The sequence below is a fragment of the Struthio camelus genome, chromosome 25 (assembly GCF_040807025.1).
Source record: "Struthio camelus isolate bStrCam1 chromosome 25, bStrCam1.hap1, whole genome shotgun sequence".
Classification (NCBI taxonomy): Eukaryota; Metazoa; Chordata; class Aves; order Struthioniformes; family Struthionidae; genus Struthio; species Struthio camelus.
This window is the reverse complement of record NC_090966.1, coordinates 4822772-4846860: the sequence shown is the minus strand read 5'-3', so window position 1 is coordinate 4846860 and position 24089 is coordinate 4822772. Positions and strand designations below refer to the sequence as shown.

The 24089-nt window shown below is 64.5% G+C and overlaps 1 protein-coding gene across 2 annotated transcripts; it reads left to right on the top strand.

The window, feature by feature from the left end:
* Positions 1-1867: 1867 nt before the first annotated feature.
* ITGA3 (integrin subunit alpha 3) lies at positions 1868-23886 on the top strand. 2 transcript variants are annotated; one of them, XM_068919386.1, is made up of 26 exons: positions 1868-2133; positions 12337-12458; positions 12730-12812; positions 13280-13529; positions 14129-14212; positions 14426-14633; positions 14992-15185; positions 15529-15617; positions 15789-15925; positions 16111-16197; positions 16290-16357; positions 16669-16805; positions 17165-17311; positions 17546-17643; positions 17848-18013; positions 18109-18177; positions 18275-18354; positions 18668-18745; positions 19022-19124; positions 19230-19400; positions 19575-19688; positions 20476-20589; positions 20903-21001; positions 21111-21236; positions 22043-22198; positions 22737-23886. In XM_068919386.1, the coding sequence occupies exons 1-25, from the start codon at positions 1949-1951 to the stop codon at positions 22151-22153; spliced, it is 3120 nt and encodes a 1039-aa protein (XP_068775487.1). In that variant the 5' UTR covers positions 1868-1948; the 3' UTR covers positions 22154-22198; positions 22737-23886. The 2 variants fall into 2 exon arrangements, with proteins under 2 accessions (XP_068775487.1, XP_068775486.1); XM_068919385.1 differs by lacking the exon at positions 22043-22198 and having other exon boundaries at positions 22737-23880.
* The last annotated feature ends 203 nt before the right edge of the window (positions 23887-24089 follow it).

The following is a 24089-nucleotide window of genomic DNA, read 5'->3' as shown; positions in this document are numbered from 1 at the left end:
CTCGAGGCGAAGCGGAGGTTCCCGGGCTCCGGTCCCAAGGCTCAGCCCCCCCCCCAGCCCCCCCGGCTGCATTTCTCCTGCCCCGGAGCGATGCCTCGGCGATACGAAGCCCGGCTCGCCGTCGGCTCCTGGCAGCCGTGTCCCGTCGCGGCAGCATCGCGGAGCTGGGGGGGGGGCGCCAGATCCCCTGCACCCTCCGCTCCGGGACGTGGGGACGGTGCAGCCACCGCCTGGCACCTTCCTCCCGCGGAGGGCTGGGACCCACGGCCCCGGCGAGGCGGCAGGGAGCTGGTACCGGGGGGACGGGGGGGATGCGAGGTCGGGAGCCCGCTGGATCCCGTGCATTCCTGGCATTCCCGGGCGCAGGAGGGCCGGCGGATTCGCTTGCTCGCCGTTCCCACCTCGGCAGCTCCAACCTCCCAGCGGAGCCAAGGGGGCTCGGCGGGAGCGGGGAGCTCAGCCGCGGCGCCCCGCCGCCTCCCTGCCTCAGTTTCCCCCAGCAGCGCCAGGGAAGGGCCCCCCTCCGGGCGACGGCCAGGGAGGAAGCCCGGCCCTGGAGCCGGCCGCACGGCAGGACCCGACCTGCCCGCGGCTCCCTGTCCCGGCACGCCAGCGCCGGCCCACGAGCCGCCTCTCGGGGACGGGGTGGGGGGGGCTCGTCCGGTGCCCAAAATCAGGGTGGCAGCAAGGAGGGGACGGGGGCGGCGTTGCCCCACGTCAGAGAGGGGCTGCTCGGTGCCAGCACCCCGACCGCATCCGCCGGCCTCGCGGTTTATACCGGCGCGGGACGGGATGCCGGGACGGAGCAGGATTTCTTTGCTCGGGAAAAAAAATTCGGCTGTTTGGCGAGCGCCCCGGCTCCGGCGGGCGCCCGCTGGCAGGGAGGCACCGCCGGGCACCGAGGCGGCCGCGCCGGCTCCAGCCGTTGCCGAAACGCTGCCGCTCTCGCAGGTCTGGCGCCGATTCCCGGCCCGACCGGCCGGACGGGTTGCGAGAGGCGCCTCGGCCGCGCCGGGAGAGCGGGCAGGGGCCGGCCGGCGGGGGGAGAGGGACCCCTGCGGGCACCCCTCTGTCTTGGAGGTCCCACGCAGAGGGTGGGCGTGTTTCTGTGCACACATACAACCCAGCGCGCACCCCTTTCATGCGGGCACAAAGCTGCGCGCGCACGCACGCGCTTGTGCATGCCGACGTCGGCCAGGGCAGGGACGCGCTTCAGCCGACGCATGGCTGCCGGTGCGCACGGTGTCTCTGCGGGTGTGCGCGCGGGCACAGCTGTGTGCCAGCGCAGGCACGCGCGTGGGTGGACGCAGGTACGGGCATTTCTGCGCGCGCCGGCCTGCGGGAGGAAGGTGCACAACAGCGTGCACACCCGCCTGTGTCTGTACGCGGGCCCCTGTGCATGCACGTGTGTGTGCGCACACGCACCTCCGTGTGCACGTACTGGTGTGCGCGCGTGCACACACTCCCTTGTGCATGCACTCGTGTGCACGTGCTAGTGTGTGCACGTGCACCTGTGAGCATGCACTGCCCTGTGCACGCACCCCCGTGTGCACGCGCTGGTGTGCACACGTGCACTCGTGCGCACACGCTCTCTTGTGCACACGCACACCTGTCTGCACCCACCCCCCCGTGCACGCGCCTCCCTGTGCCCCGCCTGCCCCCTGTGCTTGCACACCCGTGTGCACGCGCACCTCGGGCACGCGCTCCCCCCCCTGTGCGCACGCGCGGACCTTTGCCCGGGGGCGGGGCAAGGAGCACCGCCCCCACCCCACCCCGCGCGCCTGGCGCCGCAGGTGCCCGGGGCGGCTCGGCCCCTTTAAGGAGGCGGGTCCCGCCCCGCCCGGCCCCGCCCCGCGGCCCCGCCCCGCCCCGCGCGCCGCACCGGCTCCGGTGGGGCACGGTACGGGTGCCGGCACGGCGCGGCAGGGTACGGGTGCCGCCGGGGGCCATGGCGCGGCGCCGGCGGCTGCTGGGCGCGCTGTTGCTGCTGCTGCTGGGCGCGCTGCTCCGCGCCGCCGCCGCCTTCAACCTCGACACCGCCTTCCCCGTGCTCAAGGAGGGCGCGACCCGCCGCGGCTTCTTCGGCTTCTCCGTGGCGCTGCACCGTCAGACCGAGCGGCGGGAGCGGTACCTGTGAGTGCGGGGGCCGCGGCCGGGCCTGCCCTCCCGGGGGCACCGGGCCGGGAAGTGGGGTGGCGTCCTGGGGGCGGCTGCGCAGGGGGGTCTCGGGGATTTGGGGGCTGGAAGAGGCCGGAGAGGGGGCTTCGGGGGTGGGGGGGGCTATGAGTGTCTGGGGGCTTGGGGGGGCGCTGGGGTGGAGAGGGGTCCCGGGGCTTTGGGTGCTGGACGGGGATGCACTGGGGGGGGTGAGGAGGGGTGTGCTGGGGAGAGGGGGTGAGGAGGGGTGTCCCGGGGTCTAGGTGCTGGTGAGGAGGGGTGTCCCGGGGTCTAGGTGTCGGGGAGAGGGGGTGAGGAGGGGTGTCCCGGGGAGAGGGGGTGAGGAGGGGTGTCCCGGGGTCTAGGTGCCGGGGAGAGGGGGGGGGTGAGGAGGGGTGTCCCGGGGTCTAGGTGCTGGTGAGGAGGGGTGTCCCGGGGTCTAGGTGTCGGGGAGAGGGGGTGAGGAGGGGTGTCCCGGGGAGAGGGGGTGAGGAGGGGTGTCCCGGGGAGAGGGGGTGAGGAGGGGTGCCCCGGGGTGTAGGTACCGGGGAGGGGGGGGGTGAGGAGGGGTGTCCCGGGGAGAGGGGGGGGGTGAGGAGGGGTGTCCCGGGGTCTAGGTGCCGGGGAGAGGGGGGGGGGGTGAGGAGGGGTGTCCCGGGGTCTAGGTGCCGGGGAGGGGGGGGGTGAGGAGGGGTGTCCCGGGGTCTAGGTGCTGGGGAGAGGGGGTGAGGAGGGGTGTCCTGCGGTCTAGGTGCCGGGGAGGGGGGTTGAGGAGGGGTGTCCCGGGGTGTAGGTGTTGGGGAGAGGGGGGGGGTGAGGAGGGGTGGCCCGGGGTGTAGGTGTTGGGGAGAGGGGGGGGTGAGGAGGGGTGTCCCGGGGTCTAGGTGCCGGGGAGAGGGGGTGAGGAGGGGTGTCCCAAGGTCTAGGTGCTGGTGAGGAGGGGTGTCCTGAGGTCTAGGTGCTGGTGAGGAGGGGTGTCCTGAGGTCTAGGTGCTGGTGAGGAGGGGTGTCCCGGGGTGTAGGTGTTGGGGAGAGGGGGTGAGGAGGGGTGTCCCAGGGTCTAGGTGCTTGGGGGGGGGTCCCTTGCATGACAAGAGGGTCTTGGGGCTCTGTTCCCCAAGGTGAGGGGAGATGTGTGCTCTGAAATAGCCCCTTATCCACCCCTCACGGCTCTGGGCTGTGCCCTCCCCTGGGATTTGTGTGTGCGTGGGGAGAATCCCATCCTGACCGCCAGGTTTCTGCCCACCCCCGTTCGCCCCTGGCGCTGAGCGCTGGGATCCTGCACAGCGTCCGGGCGCGGGAGCTGGTGCCGCAGGGCACGTCTGGCGTGCTGGGCAGAGACGCGCTCTGACGGCACCCGCCGGCACGGAAGCTGGGAGCGGCCCTGGCAGCGCTGAGATTGTCCGATATGCTGTGGGTGGCCCAGGGCTGTACCTGCCTGCGGGCTCGCCGCTCATAGCGCTACCTGGTCTTAACTTTGTCTGGGGCAGCTGCAAAGCCTCTCGCCTGCCCCCTCTCCTGCTTTTGCAGCCTGCTCGCGAAGTTGCTTTCCTGTGTAGCAGCCGCGCGTCTGTTTTGCTGAGGGAGCCCTCAGAAACCTGTTGAACTGTAATTCCTGCTGCTCAGTTAAGCCCCAACAAAAGCTCTTTTCAACCAGCGCATTCTCCTTGTTAACCCACCACGATCTCTCTCCGTGTCCTTCCCGCTCAGCTGGCCCTCCCGATCCCGCTGTGGCCAGCATCCCCAACTCCCTTTGCATCCAGCGCCCTGGCAGGAGGTTCAAGTTGTGTGCGTGCTGGGGAGAAGGAGGCAGTGCAGTGCGCAGGTTGGGTTTTTCTCTGGTTTCAGGGCACACGTTTTTGCTGGCTCACCCTCCCGTGCAACTCCTGCTGCGAGCCAAAATGCGAGGCTGCAGGGGCCTTTTGGAGCTGGGCTGGGATGGCTCCGTCTTTTCTGTCTTGCCCGGCACCGTGTGCCCGTAGCAGGATGGACCCGCGGCAGCTGCAGGACGGAGGCATGTGCTCCGCATTCCAGAGATGCATTTCGGACTCTCGCCCCGCCGTGGGATGTTTTGTTGCTGCTGATGAGGAGGGAGTGAAAGGGTTCCCCGCAGAACAGCTGCGGGGGCCGAGGAGCAGGCTGCGCGCCCGGGGGACCTCGCCTCGCTGCGGGGACCTGCTGGCTCCTGTCCGCGGCTGGCTTCCTCTGGCTCCAGAGGCGCTGGCGCAGCGAGTGGTGAGGCAGGGGAGATCAAGGTTGGGTTCCCAGCTGGGCGGTAGGACTGGCTGACTCGGCCGGCTCTCGGGGCTGTTGGCAGTGGCTGTTACTTTGTCTCTGGGGTGATTTGGGGGCTGTAGCCCAGGCAGGGGCTTGCGATCCCCCTGTGTGGGCCACACGGCCTGTGTGTGTCTGAGCATGATGCTGCAGAGCCGCAGAGGCTTCGCAGTCTGCCAGGGAAAGGCTTTGGAGTGTGACACCCCTGGAGGCTTTACACCCCCTTTCCCTTGGGATCCTTCCTCTGCTTGGTCCCCCTGGGAAGGGACAGGGGTCCCTTCTGAGCCCTTCTGCTTCCTGGCTGAACCTTGCACATGTGGGCAGCGGATCTGGCCAAGGCCGGGCTCTGCGGGGCGTCTGCACCCTGGCTCTCGCAGCTCTGCGCAAGCAGGAGGGGGCTGAGGCAAGCGCAGGCAGCTCCCACCTCGCTGAGGCCTAATACACTTGCTTCAGGCAGGTTTGAGGAAGAATTTGCCTCAGAAGTTTTGGGAACTTGATACCAGACTCAGTGTCCTGACAATCCGCCACCTTTCCCATGAGCTCGAGGAGAAACCATGTTCCTCTTCCAGGCCCTGTGCTCCCGCCTGGGTTGCTGAGATTGAACCAGAGGCCTCTGGGCTCCTATGTGGGACAACTCAGAAATGCAGATCTGGGGGGAACGGCCAAATCTGCTCGTGGTGGCACACGGCCTACCCTGGCTCTGCCCTCTCTGTGTCCCCGTGGCTCTCCAGGGGCTGGCAGAGCTCTGCTGTCTTAGGGCCAGAAGAGGCCCAGGGTTTCCCCCATTGATGGAGGGTGCCTGTTGTCCCCAACTGGGGCTTTGGGAATGGCTGTACCAGCCTTTACGCCCTGCTTCTGATGGATGAGATGAGGTGGGACCTGAGCAGGTTTGCCAGCCAGCTCCCCAGCCTCCTTTCACTGTTGTCTTGCAGCCAGGCTGTGGCAAGTGGGAGTCAGCCCGCAGCTTCCTCCCTGCGGTGCCCACAGTGCGAGCACGTGAGCGGAGGTGGTGAAGAGCCAGAATGCTGTGCCCCGGGGTGGGTTTGCTCCCCTCCCTCGGCCTTGGTGGGCTCAGCCTCTGCCCTGTTATCAGCCAGGTGTTGAATCCAGTGCAAAGAGCCTCTCTGAAGCCCTGGAGCAGGAGGATGGAGGCCTCTTCCCTGTGCCCTTTGCTCGCTTCTGGCCCAGCTCAGCTCTGCATGGCTCCAAAGGGCGCCGCACCCTGTACGGGCCCTCACAGGTGCTAAGCTGCTGCCGCCTGGGTGGGGACCGGAAAGGGCTGTTTCCTGCCGCCCTTGTCTCTGCCGCTCATGGTGTTTTTTGTGCACCCTGTGCAGGACTCAGGATCACAGTGGAGGCTGCAAAGGAAGGGCCAGCTGGGCTGTGTTGGGGCTGGGGGCTCCCCTGTTGCAGATGTTGGGCTGGGGCACTTGGTGCCTGTCCTCTTTCCTACTCTCACTCCTGAGCAGTTGTCCCTGGTGGAGGGACCCGGTGCGGACCACAGAGCGGTGATTCAGCGTGGCTGTGGTCCGCCCTGGGACAAGAGGGATCTCCAGAGCTGGTGGAGATCCCCCTCGTGCACAGCTGGTGTTTCCTACCTCCCGGCAGGGCTAAGCCAGCTACTTCCCGACCCCTCCGCTCACTGCCCGCTGGAGGGCTGGCCTGGGGCCAGCGAGCACTTAGAGGCCAGCGTGACGCTGGAGTCCCCCGTGCTCAGGCAGGCAACTCGAGCATTTTGTGTCCCGGAGCCTTGTCCATGCAAAGGTTTGTTTGCTTGCTCCTCCCCTGGCCAGGTGAAGGCTAAGTGGATATGGCAGGAGTTATCTGACTTGCTGAAAGATTGCAGGAAACTCTGACATGAACTCCTTTGCCTGTGCGTGCTGGCTCTGGCCATTCCTGTTCCTAGAGGCTCCAGCCGAGCAGCTTTAGGGGGAAGTGTTTGAGCAACTCGAGCGAGCGGTTGGGTTGGCAGGACCTGACAATGCTGCGCGAGGCTCAGCGTGGCAGCAGGGTGCTGGGCAAACCCGACTCATGCCAGACTCGGGGATTCCTGAACAATGTGGGGAAACTGGGGCCGGAGAGGCTGCAGGTCCAGCGCACCCAGCTCGGGAGGGGAAGGGAGCACTGAGGCCTTGGGCAGGAGACAGCATCCGCATCCGCGTCCCGCTCGGTGCCTCAGTTTCTCTTTCGTGTGTTCCCTGGCTGTGAGGGACGAGGGGCTCTGCCCTGGCACTTGGGGGCATTTATGGCTTCTGAGGACCTGAGAAAGGGCAAGCCAGAGACAGCAGCTCCCGGCTGGCTGGTTGGGGATGGGAAGAGTACAGCTGGTAGCAAAGATGGGTTAATTCCCTGCTTGTCCTCCCCCCACCTCCCTTCAGGGACTTCTGCTAATTCAGGAAACGCGCTTGCATGTTTTTCTGCTGATTGCCAGAACTGGCGTGGCCAAACTCCCCCCTCCTTGGCCAGGGCCTGTCGAAAACTGCCGGGGTGCTTCAAGGCTGTATCTCCTTGGCAGGCAGGGAACGGCTGCTCAGCAGTGGTGATGGCGCCCACGGATTGATCTGTCTCTCGCTGTTCGTCTGGGCCCAGGGATGCTTCGAAGAGGCATTTCTCTCCCTCGCCAGCTTCCTTTCCGGCGCGTGCATCAGCAGATTTGTCTGCTCAGGGCTCCTGGGGGCTGTCTTAGAGGACTGATTGTAAAAGGGCCCCCCCGTCGTGAACATTTCAGCCCTGGTGTAACCGCACCAGAGGCAGATGTGCAGGAGTTGGGGAGCTGGTGGATGGTTACAGGCCAGCCCCGAGCAGCGAGCCTTGGGCGAGCTGTGGGCTGTACCGGGGATGCGCTTTGGTGCGTTCCCCTTTAGGGGCGAGGGGGCTTGATAGGGGCTTTGCCCTGCCATCGTGCGCAGCCAGATCGCAGAGTCGGGATCTGTACTCTGGCCTTATTCCAGCAACCAGCACCGTTGTGGGGTGACGTTTGGGTGGGAAGCCCCAGGGAGGGTCTCTGGGACCCAGCCTGGCTCCAATTGTGCCTGCGAACAGGGAGCGGGGATTGGACTCGCTGTCAGTCACCCTCCAGCTTTCTCAGTGTCCAGCTGGCCCGGGGAGGGAGAGGACACCGTGCAGAAGCTGGAGCCTGATCCCTCTTGCACACGCCTGCGTGCTCTTCCCCTTGCCGCCTCATTGCCTTTGTCACCCGGCGAGTGTCCGGAGATGGATGAGGTGTTTTGCTCGCTCCGGCGGGCTGTGGAGCAGCAGGCGCAGCTGCTGTGCCGGAGCCCCGGCCAGCCGGCCTGACCTCGCGGTCCTCATCGTCCTCTGGGGCCGGCCCTCCTGGGGCTGCACGCTCGGCCGGGCGCCTTCGAGGACCGAGCAGGGCTCCGGTGCCTCCTGGCAGCCCTCAGGGGGATGTTTGGGGAGGGGATTTGACAGACGTGCTGTGAGCTGCGGTCAAGCTGTTTCCTGCCCGGCTCGTGCCTGCGGCCTCTGCAGGGAGAGAGGAGCCGCGTCCGAGGATCGGCCCTGGAGGACGAAGGTGGGGGCCGCTATCAGGAGCAGGGCTGGGGGTCCATATACTGCTTTTGGGGGTTGTGCAGTCTGCGGGGCTCTGGGTTTGCCTGCATCAAACGCCCACTCTTGTTTGTGCAGCACCCTTTGGGGGAGCGAAGGGGCTGAGCTGTTGAGCCTTCGGTGCTGGGTTGTGTCGGGTTCGCGATTGCTCCAGCTGTCTCTGCTCCCTTTGCTGTAGCCTGGAGAGCGAAAGAGGATCCAGCCCAAATTGGGATGGGTGCTGCGTTTCAGGGCTGGTTAGCGCCGTGATGCTGAGGCCAGGCGGGAGCTGTCTATCCCCCTCTCCTCGCCTTGGCCCGCGACTGCAGGGGAGGCCCTGCAGCTCCATCCTCCCCCCTGCTTTACCAGGGCAGATTAGGACAAGGCATGGCCTTTTGCATTCTTGCCTCCCTCCCTTCCCTTCCTCCCCCTCCTGTTGCTGTTTGACCATCCCGGAGCTTGCTCCATCGTCTGGAAAGGATGCTGCTGTCGGAGCAGAAGGCCTTGGCTGAGCCCCGGCTCCTCCTCCCACAGCCCTGGCCTGGAGTCCTAGGCACGGGACTGGTGCCCTCCCAGGACCACTGGCTGGGATCAGTGCCACAACTGGTCCTGCCCTCCCCAGAATGGGGACCCAGGCGTCCTGGCTCTTGGTTTTCTCCCATGCCAGGCCTCAAAGGTAGCTGGGCTCTCTTGTGGGGCGGGTTGGGCCATGCATGGATGGGGGCAGATGTGCATGTTCCTCCCCTGCCTTGGAGCGGCCAGCATCGCAAGGGCCTCCCAAATCTGTTAAACTTGTCTCCCTAGTACCCCTGGTCTGTTTTCAGCCCCCAGGAGCAGAGCCCCGAGCCTGCGGGTGGGCTGGCTTGCTGAGAAGTCTTGGCTGGAGGCAGCGAGATGCTCGAGCCGCCCCAGTTTAGGTTGGCTCCCTGCCCCCTTCCTGGGGGACCTGCTGAGCTTGGCCACGGAGGAGTGACCACGGCCGTGGTGGATGGGAATGGCTCTGCTTGGAGCTGGGATCTGGCCCCGCTCCCGGCCGAGCCAGGACCACCCACCTAGCCCAGGGAGCCCTGGGGGGTACGTCCCGCCGGCGGGAGTCCCGGCCCTGCAAGGTGCAAGGGGCTGCACAGTGCTCCGGAGGGGCTGCCTGTGCCCCAGGGAACCTCCACCATGGTGTGGTGGCACCTGGGGGCTCCTGTTCAAGTGTCCCCTGGTCCCAGCTGAGTTTCTATAGTATCTGGGACGTGTTGTCCCTCCTGGGCACTGCCCGAGGCATGTTGCAAGGAGGGAGCCCAGCAGGAGGGAGTCCTGCGTTATCGTCCCACCTGGCACGTCACCGCAGCTGTCCTCGGCCGTGGCAGGGCTCCAGAGAGGCAGGACCCGGGCTGAACGGCCCTGGGCACGTGGGTCTCCGGGTAGCACTGCCTGAGGGCGAGAGCAGGAGCCTCCCGGACTCCTGGGTTCTCTCTGTAGCCCTGAGTCACAGGGCAGCAGCACTGAGTCACTTCCCCTCGAGGTAAGAGGGGACAATAATGCCTTGTTGTCCCCCCCCCCCCCCCCACATCTCTCTCCTCTCCCCAAAGGAGGTATGTTGGGGGAGGAATTAGGGAGGCACATTCCTTTTGTGTGGAGCATCCCAGACTGGAAAGAAGTCAGGAGAAAACAGCCTATGCGTGCGCCTCTGCCTTCATGCCCAGCAGGTCCTTCTTTCCCTGGGGGCAGTGGGCACCTCTGGCATCCGCATCCCTCCATGGCTCAGCCGAGCCAAGGGGGGAGCTGAGCCCCAGGCCACCTTATCTGGCCTCTCCTCGCGCTCCGCCGGGGGCGCTTTTGAAGCCGGATGACTCTGTCCACCCGACTCGAGCATCTCGCTGACTCAGCCGGAGCGAAGCCACTGGCGGTGCCCGGTGCGGGCTGGGCGCGCGGGGCCCCGGCGTGCTGGGACGGGGGCTGCCTGGGGCCCTGCATTCCTCCTGCGCCTGTGCTTTGAGTCACCCACCCCAGCAAGCGCCGGCGCTGCCCCGACGCGCCCGCGCTCCCAGCCTTGCGTTGTTCAGCCCTGCCCGACCGCGGCTTCGTCTCCCCAAGCAGCCTCCTGTCTCCCCGTTGTGCCCTTCCCTGTGGCACCATGGGGAAGTCGGCATGGACACCGGGCTTGATTTTCCCCCGGGGGAGGATGGGGACAGCAAGCTGGCCTTACCTTTGTCCTCTGTGTTAGCTGGTGCTCTGGGAGGGGTGTTAGTGGTGGGGAGACAGACCTGCGCTGAGGACGGGCATGCTCGTTACCTGAGTGCTCTCCAATAAGATCTGCCGGTGCTCGGGCTGTGGAAGCCACCTGGGCACCACGGATCCTCTTGGCAGCTTGCTTCCACCCTCTGCGTGTTTGGAAAAGCTTTTCCTGTGCTGGCACGGCACTGCCGTGCCTCCTCCTCGCCATTGTCTTCGGGGCCCTGAAGGACTTCCCGGCGGAAAGGTTGGCCTTTCCGGAGCCCTCGGAGGCACGCCGTGTCCTGCAGCCGTCCCCGAGCCCCGTGGCAGGCCTGCGGGCGCCCGGCCCCGCCGCCGTCCGAGGGCTGGGGTGCTGCCAGAGCCTCTTCCCTGCGCGGGTGCAGGTGGGGGGCTACAAACCCCTTGGGGCAGAGGGGAGCCGTTGCCCTGCTCTAGGCAGGCGGCAGCACTGATCCCTGCTTGCACATCGCCGTTGCCGTCGGCTGAGGGGAACTGCTTTAGGCAGGTGTGGGGGTCCCTTTTACTCTTTTTTTCAGTGTCGTGTTAAAGCACCCGGGGAAGTAAATACCTGTGGAGCCAGGCCGTGGGTTTTACAGCGTTAGCGTGGAGCCGTGTTTCCTTCCTGAGCACCCATGTCCCTCCGGGACTGCTGATTCGCTCCCCCCTGCATGGCCCTGCTGTGACTCAGTGGGGACCTGAGTCACCCCAGGAACCCCCCCACACACACACACCGCATGCCCCGGCCTCCGCAGGACCCCCTGCGACGCCTTGCCAGGTGGACGGGATGAGACAAGCCCGGATTCCTGCAGGAAAGGGGAAAGCACGTGTGCGTGCCTGCACATCCGTGCGCCTCCGGCAGCTAATCCATGCTCCGCTCTGCTGCACCTTCCTTCCCAAAGATCCCCTCCCCGCCCGGCCCCGGATCTCGCCAGCTCTGCCTCTTCGCTTGTCCCCCCCCCCCCCCCCCAACCCCGAACCTCAGGGTCTCTCCCTCCCCTCGCTGGCGTTGCATCCGGCTGCCTGTGTTTATCGCAGCATTCCTCGGCGAGCTGCGCGCTGGCACGGCCGCGAGAGGCAGCGAGCCTGTCGGCCGGCCGCGGACACGACGCAGCTGTGCCGCACCGAGGCCTGGGCCCCGCCAGCGGCTCAAAGGTTGGCTGGGAAGGGCTCTGGCTGTTTACACACGCGTGGGGCCCTGGCGTCCTGTTCCCAGCACTGACAACGACTGCATCGTGCTGAATCGCTCAGCGCTTTGGTTTTGCTGCCTTGCAAAGCGTCCTGAGCCCGGCGTTACTGGGCGCTGCCTGAGCTGGGAAACTGGTGCATGCAAGGCATGGTTTACAGGCGCCATCCAAGCCTGCCGTTCCCACACCCCCGTGTGCGCTGGGATGGAGTAGCTTTGCAGTGAGCTCAGGGTGGGAATGGAGCTGGCAAAGAACATTTCCGTCAATCCGTCCGGCTGCTGTAGGCCTTTGAGGCAGCTCCCCGCCTTCCAGCGCGCACGTGCTCGTGCACCCGGACGCGCGCACCGCTGCCAAGGGGGAAGGAGAGAGGCTGGTTGCTGCCAGCGGTGCAATGAGCCCTGCACGTGTCCGTGCTCGCGTCAATATGGGGCCCCCAGGCAGCCCCGGTTCCTGCTACTGTTTCAGACCTGGGGGAGGAGGGAGCCGTGGAGATGGAGCCAGGGCGGCCCCATCTCCCTGCCGCGGGGAGGGAGTCGGGGCCTTGGGAGGGCTGGCACGACGTGCTCCGGGGAAGTGTTGTCTCGTGGCTGATTCAGCTCCCTGGAGAGGGCCCGTTTCCCAGCACAGCGTGGGATTTGGCTCAGGTTTCTCTCGGCTGGGATGTGGAGGGAGGCCAGCTCGTGCTCGGTCTTCCCGCGCCTGCATCCCGCGGAGGGGTGGGAGATCCTGAGCTACAGGAGCCCACAGGACGCTCCTGCTAGTGGGGGGTCCCCATCCTGCTCCTTTTCCCTCCCAAGTACCCACCAGCCTCGCTCACCCTCAGGGCAGTCCGCCTGGTTTCTGCACCAACAAGTGAGGTGGAGGGCTTTGGGGTGGGCGAAGGCTGGGGAGACACGTGCCGATCGCTGCCTCCTTCACGCGCCCTGCTCCTCTCTGCTCCCCCCAGGCTGCTGGTTGGGGCACCCCAAGATGTGGACACGGAGAATAGCACGCGGACGGGCGCCGTCTACTCCTGCCCCCTCACCGCCTCCAAAAGCGACTGCCAGAGGCTCGATATTGAGTTGACGAGTACGTGAGTGCCCCCCAAGCACCCTGCAGCACCTCCAGTACTGTCCATCCCAAAACTCTCCTCCTCCTTTGCTCCCATCCTCCAGCCAAGCCCCCCGTTCCTCTGTCATTGCTCCCCACAGAGAGGGCAAGGGCTGCCCCAAGAAAAGCCCCATCTGGCCCCCAGGGGAAAGGAGGATTTCTCTGCATGTTGGCATGCAGCATCTCCCGGGGTCAGGAACTCTCGCTGTGCCATCTTCCCAGCTCTCACGCTGTGTCTCCCCTGGCTTAGGTGAGCCGGACAAGTACATCATCGAGGACATGTGGCTGGGAGTGACGGTGGCCAGCCAGCGGCAGCCAGCTGGGAGGGTGCTGGTGAGTGCGTGCGTACCTCTGCACACCCTGTGCCAGCCCTCGCAGCTGTGCCGGGGTCTGCCGTGTCACCTCTCTCTCGACCTGTCCCCTTGGCCAGGGACCTGTGGGAAGCTGTGGGGTGACAGGGTGTCCAGACCACCATTCTGGTACTGTGTATTGGGGCACGTGGACCGATGTTTTGATCAGCCAGGGTGGAAGGCAGTATCTGGGGTATAGGGACCATTGTCCTGTACAGTGGCAGGGCAATGTTGTGCTGTATAGGCTGCTAGTGGCAGAGTAGTATTGCAGCGCATGGACCATTGGTGGCAGGGCAGTGTTGGTATATAAGGCCTGATGCCTCGACCGGAGCAGAAGCAACGTGTGGGCAGAGGGACCCAGCCCTGCAGTGGTGGCATTGGGATGGAGGGGTAGTCCCTCAGTTTGCGGGTGCCCCAGCACTGAGGCCGGGTGCTCGGTTGTGCCGGCAGGCCTGCGCTCACCGCTACACGAAGGTGCTGTGGTCGGGCAGCGAGGACCAGCGGCGCATGGTGGGCAAGTGCTATGTGCGGGGCAATGACCTGCGCCTCAACATCAGCGACGAGTGGCAAACCTACCACAACGAGATGTGCAACTCCAACACGGACGCCGAGGAGACGGGCATGTGCCAGATGGGCACCAGCGCCGGCTTCACCGCCAACATCATCTACTTTGGGGCGCCTGGCGCCTACAACTGGCAAGGTATGGGGGAATGGTCTCTGCCTGGGCAGGGACAGGGCAAACAGCCCCCTTCACCGGGGCAGCCTGCTCGCCTGGGCAGCTGTGCCCCTGCGTGGCATCTGCTTGGGGTGGTGTGAGGTGTGTGTGTGGGTGAGTTTGGACATGTGCATCTGAATGTGTGCGTGTGTGTGTATGCGTGCTCATGGGCCTCTGAGCAGGTGTGCGTGTCTGCATGCTTGTGTGTGCTTTATGTGCCCACGTGTGTGTGCATGCACCTCTGTGCATGGCTGAGTGTGCAAATACGCACCTGAGTGTGTGCGTTTGCACGTTTGGGCTTGTGCCTTCCCACAAGCGGGGAGAACGTATGCCTGAATATGCATGCCCCTCTGTGCATCATGCAGGTGTGCACGTGTGTGCACCTCTGTGCGTGTGTGTGCTTGTCTGCATGCCCATGCATGCGTGCCGCTGCGGTGTGTGAGCATGTCTGCGTGCCTCAGAGCCCGTACACCTGTGTGTGCACCCGCACACAGGACTGCTGTGGGCAGTGGGCGGCAGCAGCTGGCAAAGGGAGCAGGCACACAGCTAGTAGCGAGGGGCTGATACCTGCCCTGCTATTGTAGGTACCAACTACATGCTGCAGCGGGAGATGTGGGACCTGCACGACTTCTCCTACCCCAACAAAAAGAACGGCAACACCTACATAGGTGGGGAGCTGGGGGTGGCAGGGTACTGGGCTTCTCCCCGGTTCCTTGGCAGCTCTGGGGAGATTTGGGTTTGGAGGAGGCTTGAGGGATGTGGGTTTAGGGAGAAGTTGGAGGAGTGTGTGAGGTTTGGGGATGTTGGGGGATTCCCTGGGCAGCCATGCCCTGGGCGGGTCCTGTTGCTGGCCCCAGCTCACCTGCAGGGTTTGGCCACAGGGTACACGGTGGAGATGGGCAGCGCCGTGCTGCAGCAGGATGCGGTGACCGTGGTGTCGGGCGCTCCCCGGTACCAGCACACGGGCGCTGTGTATCTGCTGAGCCGCAGCCCCCAGCACACCCTGGAGAAGAGCCTGTTGCTCCGCGGCCACCAGGTCGGCTCCTACTTTGGCAGCGCTGTGGCCCTGGCAGACCTCAACAACGACGGGTGAGTCCGGCAAGGCCAGGGCCCCCCAGCTCCGGGGGGTGGCGGTCTCTCCTAGGGCATCCCTTAGCTCAGAGGGCTCTCTGGGTCACAGCATAGTGCGGTTTGGTGATAGCTGTGGGGATGAGAGTCTCCCTCATCTTTGCAGGGGCTTCTGGCTCATTTCGGGGGTCTCACTGCTCTTTAGGGAGAGTATGTCTTCCTGTAGCTTTCAGGAGTCCCCACCTCTTCTGAGGGGTCTCTCCCCTTTCACTGGGGGACACTTGGGTTTGTCAGGATGGGGGGTTATGAAGAGGGGTCTGCCCACGCCGCTTGCCCGCGTCATAGCCCCCTATCCCTGACCTGCCCCTCGGCCCCACAGGTGGCAGGACCTGGTGGTGGGAGCCCCCTACTACTTCAAGCGGAAGCAGGAGGTAGGGGGTGCCGTGTACGTGTACATGAATGAGGTGGGGGGCTTCCGACCCGAGCCCAGCCTGATGCTCACCGGCCCCAGCTACTCTGCCTTTGGCTTCGCCGTGGCCAGCATCGGGGATATCAACCAGGATGGCTTCCAGGGTGAGGGGCCAGGGGACCCTCTTGTGGGGGGACCCCAGGGTATATGGCATGGTGGGGTTGGGGTGCAGCGAGGCTGCCTTTGGGGGTGCAGGGAGGATCTTTGAGGTTCACGGGAATCCCACTTGGGGGGTATAATGGGCTTTGGGGAGATGGAGATCTCTAGGGAAGGTTTGGGGTGAACAGGAAAGGATGAGGGGCATCTTGGTGGGGGGTGTTCAAGGAAGAGAGGAGGTGAGTGAGAATGGGATGTGGTGACTGAGGAAGGGTTGAGGAAGCTCTTTAGGGGCTGCCAGGCAGCCCTTACCCCATCCTCATGGGGCTAACCTGTATCTTCTCCCCGCAGACATTGCTGTAGGGGCTCCTTTTGAGGGGCCCGGCAAGGTCTACATCTACCACAGCAGTGCAGAAGGACTCATGGACAAACCCCGGCAGGTAACGGCCCCGTGGGGCAGGGGGGCTCCCTCAGCTGGCGGAGGCAGGGCTGGACTGCCTCTGAGCATCCTCCAGTTCAGGGGTAGGATGCAGGGGGATCTCCAGATCCGTGGGGCTGATGGGGTGGTGCTGCACGCAGCGGGTGATCTCCCATTCTGCTGTGCCCCCCAGGTGATCAGCGGCTCAGATCTGGGTCCTGCCAGCATGCGAACCTTTGGGTACTCGCTTAGCGGGGGGCTGGATGTGGACAGTAACTCCTACCCTGACCTCTTGGTGGGCAGCTTGGCAGAGAGGATTGCACTGCTCAGGTAAGGGAGCAGGGACTGGTGGGCATCTTAACAGCCCTCTGTCCTGGCACTGCCACCTCCTTGCCCTGGGGATTGTCCCTGCCTTTTCAAGCACCCTGCTCCCCTGGCGAGGGGGGCACATGTGTGCCAAGGGGGAGCCTGGTCCCACTCCAGGAGGTTCAGCCGAGCCCTGCCTTGCTACCCAGAGCTCGCCCTGTGATCAACATCCTGAACAAGACCTTGACGGTGAACCCCAGCAAGGTGGACCCTGCCCGGTGCACCCCTGACTCCTGGTAAGGCCCCCTGGCGTGGCCGGTCCCACTGACGGCACGTGGGCTGCACATTGCTGCAGGTGGCTCCACACACAGCCCCTTTTCCCCCACAGTATCAAGGTGACTGTGTGCTTCTCCTACAACCAGAGTGCCGGTGACCCCAAGTACAAGGAGAAGATCGGTGAGTGCGTGGGGGAGCACGTGTTATGCATCTGCACATGGGAATGGGCCTGAGTGTGGGGGGATGTACACAGGCGCTTGTGCAAGGGTTCGTGCAGAAGGGGTGCATTGGGGGACACGCTTGCAAGCAGGGGATGCACGTGTGCACACATCTATGGGGGAGGATATGAGCTGTGCTGTGAGGATGTGTGCACACACGTACGTGTAGGAGATATGTGTGCACACGGGTGATTGTGTTCAAGTGTATGTGTGTGCAGGGGGACACGCAATTGTGTGACCCCCCAAGGCACTGCTTTCCTCTGCACTCCGCAGCCCTGGAGTACACGTTGGAGGCTGACAAGGACCGGCACCCACCCAGGGTGAGGTTTGAGGGGACGAACTCTGCCACCTACCGTGATGTCTTACAAATACTTGACACCAACTGCAGTACCAAAGATCTCCTGCTGGTGGTGAGTGCGCGGGGTGCATGCGTGTGCGTCTGGATGTGTGTGTGTGTGTGCGTGTGTGCGTGCAGTGCAAGTTGTTCTGCTTGTGACACTGAATCAGGAGGACCAGGTACTGGAAGATAGGATGGGGGATGGTGAGGTACAGAGGCTTCTGGGAACAGAGGGAGCAGGGCATTTTCCAGCAGGAAGAGAGGTCTGAATCCAAGCAACAGCTGCAATGAGTTTGATGGGTCTTGTAGTCAGGGATGTGGAGCAGGAAGGGATGCACATAGATGTGGCAGGGGGCTGCTTTGCTGTGGCTGGAGCTGGAGGAGGGACAGGGAGAGAGTCAGTGCTTTGCTGTGATTTCCTCCATCCCACAGGAGAACATCCGGGACAAGCTACACCCCATCGTGCTCTCCATGAACTACTCACTGGTGGAGAGACCCAGGACCTTCCAGCTGGGCCTCCACTCCCTCAACGCCTTCCCCGTCCTCAATGAGGACCAGTCCCACGAGAACGAGACCAAGGTGCCTCGGGGAACGGGCGAACAGGCTGGGAGGGAGCACAGACTCTGCGCAGGCATCCTGGGAGCGTGGGGGCCCTCCAGGCTGTCCCCATGCCTCAGTGTCCCCATGTGTAAATGGGAGCAGGAGCAGCCCCAAGGGCTGGGCTGTGAATGCCCCTCTGAGCCTGGCTCTGTGCTTTGGGGATCAGAGAGGGGTTGGGGCGGGTGCTGACACACAGACATCCCTGTCCCTCAGATTGAGTTCCAGAAGGAATGTGGTGTGGACAACAAGTGCTACAGCAACCTCCAGCTCCAGAGTGGCTTTGTCACTGACCAGAACCAGTCCCTGCCCAGGTGAGAACAGGCTGTGCCGGGTCTCTGTCCACCTCTCCTGTCGGCTATGCCATCCCCTGCCCAGGCTGGGTCACCCCTTGGCCACAGTGTCCCCATCCTGGCATGTGCTAGTGTCTCTGTCTCACTGGGGTAGGTGCATCCTGGGGTGGGTGGCACCATGTGGGCGCTCCTGTGCTGAGCGAGGGCGATCTCTGCTCGGCACAGGCTGAACGGGACCCAGGTGCTGCAGTACAGCCGGGACATGCGGAAGCTGTACCTGAGCGTGAACATAACCAACATGCCCACCACGGCCTTCAACGGCGAAGATGCCCACGAGGCCCTGCTCAACATCACAGTGCCTGCAACCCTGCTACCCTCTTCTGTCCGCCCGGTAAGGGATGGTCTCCCCGTTCTCCAACTGGAAAAAGGGCAAAGGCCCAGGGGTTGACATTGCTAGGCTGTTCCTCACGCTCTTCCCCTCCCCAGAGTGGGGCCTGTACCTTTGCGGAGACAGTGCTGTGTGAGCTGGGCAACCCGTTCAAGAGGAACCAGAGGGTGAGCGCTCTCCCCAGCCCCATTTGAGCCCTGCCTGGGGACTCTGTAGGCAGGCAGGGGTCTGGCCGTGCTACTCCAAAGTCCGTCTGTGTTGCAGGCAGAGCTGATCATCACCTTTGAGGCCATTGGGATCACGCTGGACACGCGGGAGGTCTTAGTGTGGCTGGACTTGTCCACGTGAGTGTCCCTGGGTGGGCAAGGGTAGGTAGAAGCAGGGATTGGAGAAAAGGTGTCTGGAAGGATCTCGGCTCCTCTTTCAGTGTTTGGAAGTGCAACTGCCTCTGGGGCAGAGCACAGCTGTGTAGCAATAGCCCTCAGCTATTGCTCAGCTCCGCAAGAGGATTGGAAAACAGTCAAGGAGCTGCTGAACCCAGGAAGGCTCCAGGAGCAGGCAGGACAAGGCACCCCAAGGCTCTCCCTGGGAAGACGGTGGGGGCTGCCCATGCTGTTCGGTGGAGGGAGACGCTGACCCTCGGGTGGTGTCTTGCAGGCAAAGCATCCAGGAGGACCTGCAGCCCGTGCTGGCCAAGCTGCTGGTGGATTATAACATCCAGTCGTCGCTGACCATGTGAGTGTGGCAGGGCTGTGACCCGTGTCCCTCTGTGCCCCCTGCATCCACCCCAGCAGCCCAGGCAGTGCACCCTGCTCTTTCCCCTGGGTGGAGGGTGGGTGCCCACAGAAATCCAGTGCTTTGTCTGTACCTGGAGTGAGCACAGCCTGATGTGTCCGCAAATCAGGCGCGTAGATGCCATGGAGACCAACTATGCCCTAGTATCCCACCCAGAGATGCTCCCTCCCTTCTCTGTCCCCTTCACCATGCATGTCCACCTTGTCTTGTCCTCAGAGCCTCCTCCCATGTCCAGTCGCACTTCAGCGGGACAGTAGTGGGCGAGTCGGCCATGCAGAGAGAGCAGGACGTGGGCAGCGCCCTTGCCTTTGACTTTCAGGTGAGGCCGGTGTGGGGCAGGGGGCAGGTGGTGCCCACAGTGTCAGAGTGGTGGGGCTGGGCAAAGGCTGCTCCTTACCCAGTGCCACCGGGCTCTGCTTTGCAGGTGACCACCAAGGGAGAGTCGCTGGGTGCCCTGGGCACCATCCTGCTCGGCTTCGAGTGGCCCTACGAGATCCCCAATGGCAAATGGCTCCTTTACCCCACGGAGATCCTCGTCAACAACAACGAGACCTGCCAGCCCCCCGGGGGAGTGATTAACCCCCTCAACCTCACTGTGAGTCGCTTTGCCCCTGGTGCTTTGCAGTTGTCCAGGCTGTGCCCTCTCTGGGGCGAGCACAGCCTGTGAGATGGCAGGACGTGCCGGTGCCCCTGCTTCAGTATTTCCAGCCCTGTTCACCCCTGTTTGATCAGAGTTGACCGGGCTCTAATGGGGTTTGTTCCTCTCCAGCTCCTGGAGGACAAGACCCTGTCCCGGCAGAGACGGGAGCTGGACAGGTCGCAGCCGGTGGAGCCCCCCATCACCCTGGCCACTGCCAAGAAGGCCAAGTCAGAAGTGGTGCTGGTGAGCGGGGTCTGGGGATGGTGCTGGGGGCCTCCGGCTTTGGGGGACGGAGGGGCTGGGGGTCTGGCACCTAAGTGCCCTTCACCAGCGCTGCTGGGACGGGGATGGGATGCAGATGCCTCTGGACACAGTTGCGGGCTGAGGACGCACTGCACTCTTCTGGCTGCAACCACTGGGCGGCAGTTGTCTCTTGCAGGGTGCTCACACGCAGTGACATGCGCACAGCAATGCGCAGAGCGACACACAACAACACACAGCTACATGTGAGTGCAGTCTGCTGTTACGAACAGCTGCAGGTGTGTGTATGCAGTCGCGCATGGGGTTACACACATCCTCCCATGCAGCAACACACCTGTGCGCACACAGCTACACACGTTTATGCAGCAGCATGCAGATAGTGACTCAGGTACATTTGGCACTGCTAGTTATGTGTGTATGCCACACAGCTTCAGAGCTACACACATGCACATGCAGGGACACAATTGCGTACGTGTACACACGTGTAGTCACACATGCACAAACGCATGAAGGCTGCACACACAGAGCTACACACATGTATTTACACATGTGGAGTGTACGCAGCTATAGCCACACACGTGCACAGTTACACCCTGCTGTGCAACGGCATGCACACAGGCGTAGCTGCACGCGTGTGGATGCAGTGATACGCTCACTTGCGCGCACCGACTCCCTCGTCCAGTGTTGGTGTGTGGCAGACTGCACTGACAAGGTGCTCTGCAGACTCTGGGGCTGTGCACCCCCCTGAGCGCTCCCTCCCTCCTCCCAGAGCTGCTCCAAGGGCACAGCCCACTGCATCTGGTTCGAATGCCCCGTCCACGACACCCAGCACCCCACCACCTTCAGCATCCACGCCCGCGTGTGGAACAGCACCTTCATCGAGGTGAGTGCAGGGCCCTGCGGTTCGGCTTTTGAGGGGGCAGTGGGTGCTGGCAGAGCTGGGTCAGCTCTGGGGTCAGGGCTGGGCTGCTCCTCCCAGGGACGCTGCTGAAACAGGGCACTGAGTTTGCCAGGTCTCAGCTCAGCAACTAACATCCATCCCTCACACTGTTCCCGGTGGCAGAGGTTGGAAGGGATGAGGTTGGCATGGCTGCCCAGAGATGGAGTATCCTCTGCTCCAGGACTCATGGGGCCACTAGCTAAGTGCCAGCGGTTCTGGCAGTCCTGAGACCCCTCCATCACCTCTGTGCCCCCAGGAGTTCAGCGATTTTGACCGGGTGAAGGTGGATGGCACAGCGACACTGTTCCTCCGGACCCACGTCCCCACCATCAACATGAGGAACCACACAGTGCGGGTGAGTCAAGACAGAGCCTCTGACTGGGACAGGCTGGGACTGGGGGTACTGGGAGCTGTCCCCAGCCCAGCCCTGCTTCCCCCAGTGAGGCTTTTCTTGGCCCTTCCAGTTCTCCGTGGACATCGACTCGGAGCTGACGGAGGAGCAGCCAGCCGAGATCGCGCTGTGGTTAGTGCTGGTGTCTGTGGCGGCCGGGCTGCTGCTGCTAGGGCTGATCATCCTCCTGTTGTGGAAGGTGAGCACCTCGTCAACGCTGCTCACAGCCTGGCAGGTGTCTGGCTCCCCCTCTCCTGCAAGCAAGTGGTGCAGGAGCTACTCTGAGACCTGGTGTGCTCGTGTCACCGATGGCTGGTGATTCTCCACCTGGATGTGGGATGCTCACAGATGGCTCCAGGCAGTGAAACTTGGGCAGAGGCATAAGAAACCGCCTCTCTGGATGGCCACGGGCAGTCCCTCCGGGTGGGAGCCGGCCCAGGAGGAGGCTGTGTACAAGCTGCAGAAATGCACCCACCTCTGGGGTGGAACGAGCCTGCTGCCGCTGTGCGGCCAAGGAGGAAGAGCAGAAAGAGCAGATCGAAGGCCCTGCCCCTCCTGGGGTAGGGGGACATGCCCCTCGGTGCGAAACACTGGGGGAGTTGAAACAGCCAAGGCAGCGCTGGATGATGGTACCTCCTTGTCCCTTGCCTCCTCCTCCAGCATCAGGTCTCTTGCAGCTGTGAGGGCCTCATCCTGCCCTCCCCTTTGGCTCCCAACTCCTCCCTGCAGAGGTGCAGGGCAGGGGTCCCTTACCCCCGAAGACCCTCCACTCTCTGGCCAGGAGGGGTCTGCAGCGTCTGCAGGGCCCCCCACCCAGACGAGCCCTGGGGAGGGGTGCAGCTCTTGCCCACTGCCCCTCTCCCCCTACCCTGGGTGGGTGGCTCCCTGCCACCCGCCCCGTCGTTTCCCAGCCATGCTCCGGATGCGGCCGTGTCTGGGCTAGAGCGTTCCCACCCTGGGCCCCTCATCCGTGTCCCCTGACCCATGTCGCCTCCTTCCTCGCAGTGCGGTTTCTTCCGGCGGGCCAACACGCGGGCCATGTACGAAGCCAAGGGCCAGAAGGCAGAAATGAAGATCCAGCCGTCTGAAACGGAGCGGCTGACGGACGACTACTAGCTGGGGGCAGCCCCGTTGCCCCCGAGCGCCCACTTCACCCGCTTGGTAATGCCCCGGACCCTCGCTCCCTGCGTCCTGCTGGGCCGGCTGCAGCAGGACCCTTCTCCTCTCCAGCCTCCTCCGCTCTCCCTTCGCTGCTCCATCCCTCCCTGCCCGTGCCGGGCTCTGTAGGGCCCCCACAGGGGTGCAGGGTCTCCATGTGCATCTCCCTCGAGCTGCTGCAGGACTGTTGTTCCTTTCCATCTTCGAGGCCGCAGGCTTTGCTGGCCTCTGCCCCCCGTGAGAGCCTTGGAGCGGCTGGGATGGAGGCAGCAGACAGCCTCCTCGAGGTGTTTGTCACCATGAGCCAGCAAAGGTGAACGGCTCGTGCGAAGCATCGGGCGGGCGCGCAGCACCCGCGGCGGAGAGGAAACGGAGGCACGCGCTCTACGGCGGGTCCTGTCCCCCTTCACCAGCTCTGGATTCTCTCTCTTTTCGCTCTCTGCCTACCTGGCCCGTCTCTGGGCTCCTGTTTCTCCTCCCGGTTTCTCTCCTCTCTGCCCGGTCCCTGCATTAACCTGCTCTCTCCTTCCCCCCCCCACAGTGCGACTTCTTCCAGCGGACTCGCTACTACCGGATCATGCCCAAGTACCACGCGGTGAGGATCCGGCGGGAGCAGCACTACCAGCCTGGCGGCCTCCTGCCCCGCCGGCGCAAGAAACACTGGGTAACAAGCTGGCAGGAGCCAGAGAAGTACTACTGACCCCCTCGCCCTCACCCCCGCCAGCGGGGCCGGGGGCCGCGCGCGCCCCCCCCCCCCCGCGCCGTCGTGCAAGGGGAGCACGAGGACTGGTTTTACTTTGCACAAGGGGATCTTTTCCTGCCCGTATCCGCCTCCCCGTCACCCAGGGACGTGGCTGCGTCCCTGCGCTCGCTCGCGCGCTCTCCCGTACGCCTCCCCGTGCCTTCTTGCGCGCGGCCCGCCTCTTGCACGCTCGCGCCTGGTGCGAGGCACGAGCCCGACCGGTGCGAGGCCGAGCCCGACGCGTCCCCCCGCTTTCCTCGACGCCGTGGCTGCGGGTCCACGCTAGCGCCTTCCCGGCACGGCCGCAGCCTGGCGCGCTCCGGCGGGGCTGCCCACGTGCAGACACTCCTCCCCGCCGGGGCGTCCGAGACACGTCCTTGCCCGCCAGGACACGCTCGCGCATCCCCGTCTCTCCCCGAGCCTCCCAGCGCCTCCGGCTGTGACGTGAACGACCCCCTCCCCTGCGTGTCCCCCCCCTTCTCTCCGCGCTGACCCGCTCGGTTTTCGCCCCGGGGCCGTGCGTTAAGGTGGAGGACGGGGCGCAGGGGGAGGGCAGAGCCTTCCTCCCCTGCCTCCTCCTCCCCCCCCCCAAAGCAGCACAGGGGCCTGATCCTGCACATTCCTTTCCCCACTCCCCATCCAGCCTCGGCGTGGGGCAGGAGGAGAATCCCCCCCCGCCCGGGGCTGCGTCCCCCCTCCATGCAGCCTCAGCCCCTGCAGCGTCCCTGGGGCTGGGGGACGCTGTCCTGGGGGCGTCTGTCCTGCCCCGCCGATGCCGACGCTGCCCCCGGGGTTAAGTTATTCCATGTCTCTCACGTGCGTTTCGGTGCGGAGCTCCGGAGCGCGGTCGGTACTAGGGCCCGGGGGCCGCGCGTCCCCCCACCCCGGCTGGGCCCGCGCCCCGCCGCTGGTGCCCAATAAAGCCTCGCTCCGGGATTTGTAACCTCTCGCCTGTCCCGTGTCCTGGCCGAGACCCTCGCTGGGTGGGGGGCTGTGAGGGACCCTGAGGGCTGGCGGGAGGGGGCACTGGGGGGGGGAAATGCCCCAAGGGAGGAAGAGCAACGCGGGGGGGGGGGGTGGAAATACCCTGGGGAGGAAGGGGGGGTCACAGGGGAAATGCTTTGACTGGGAACGGGGAAGGGAGGAAAATAT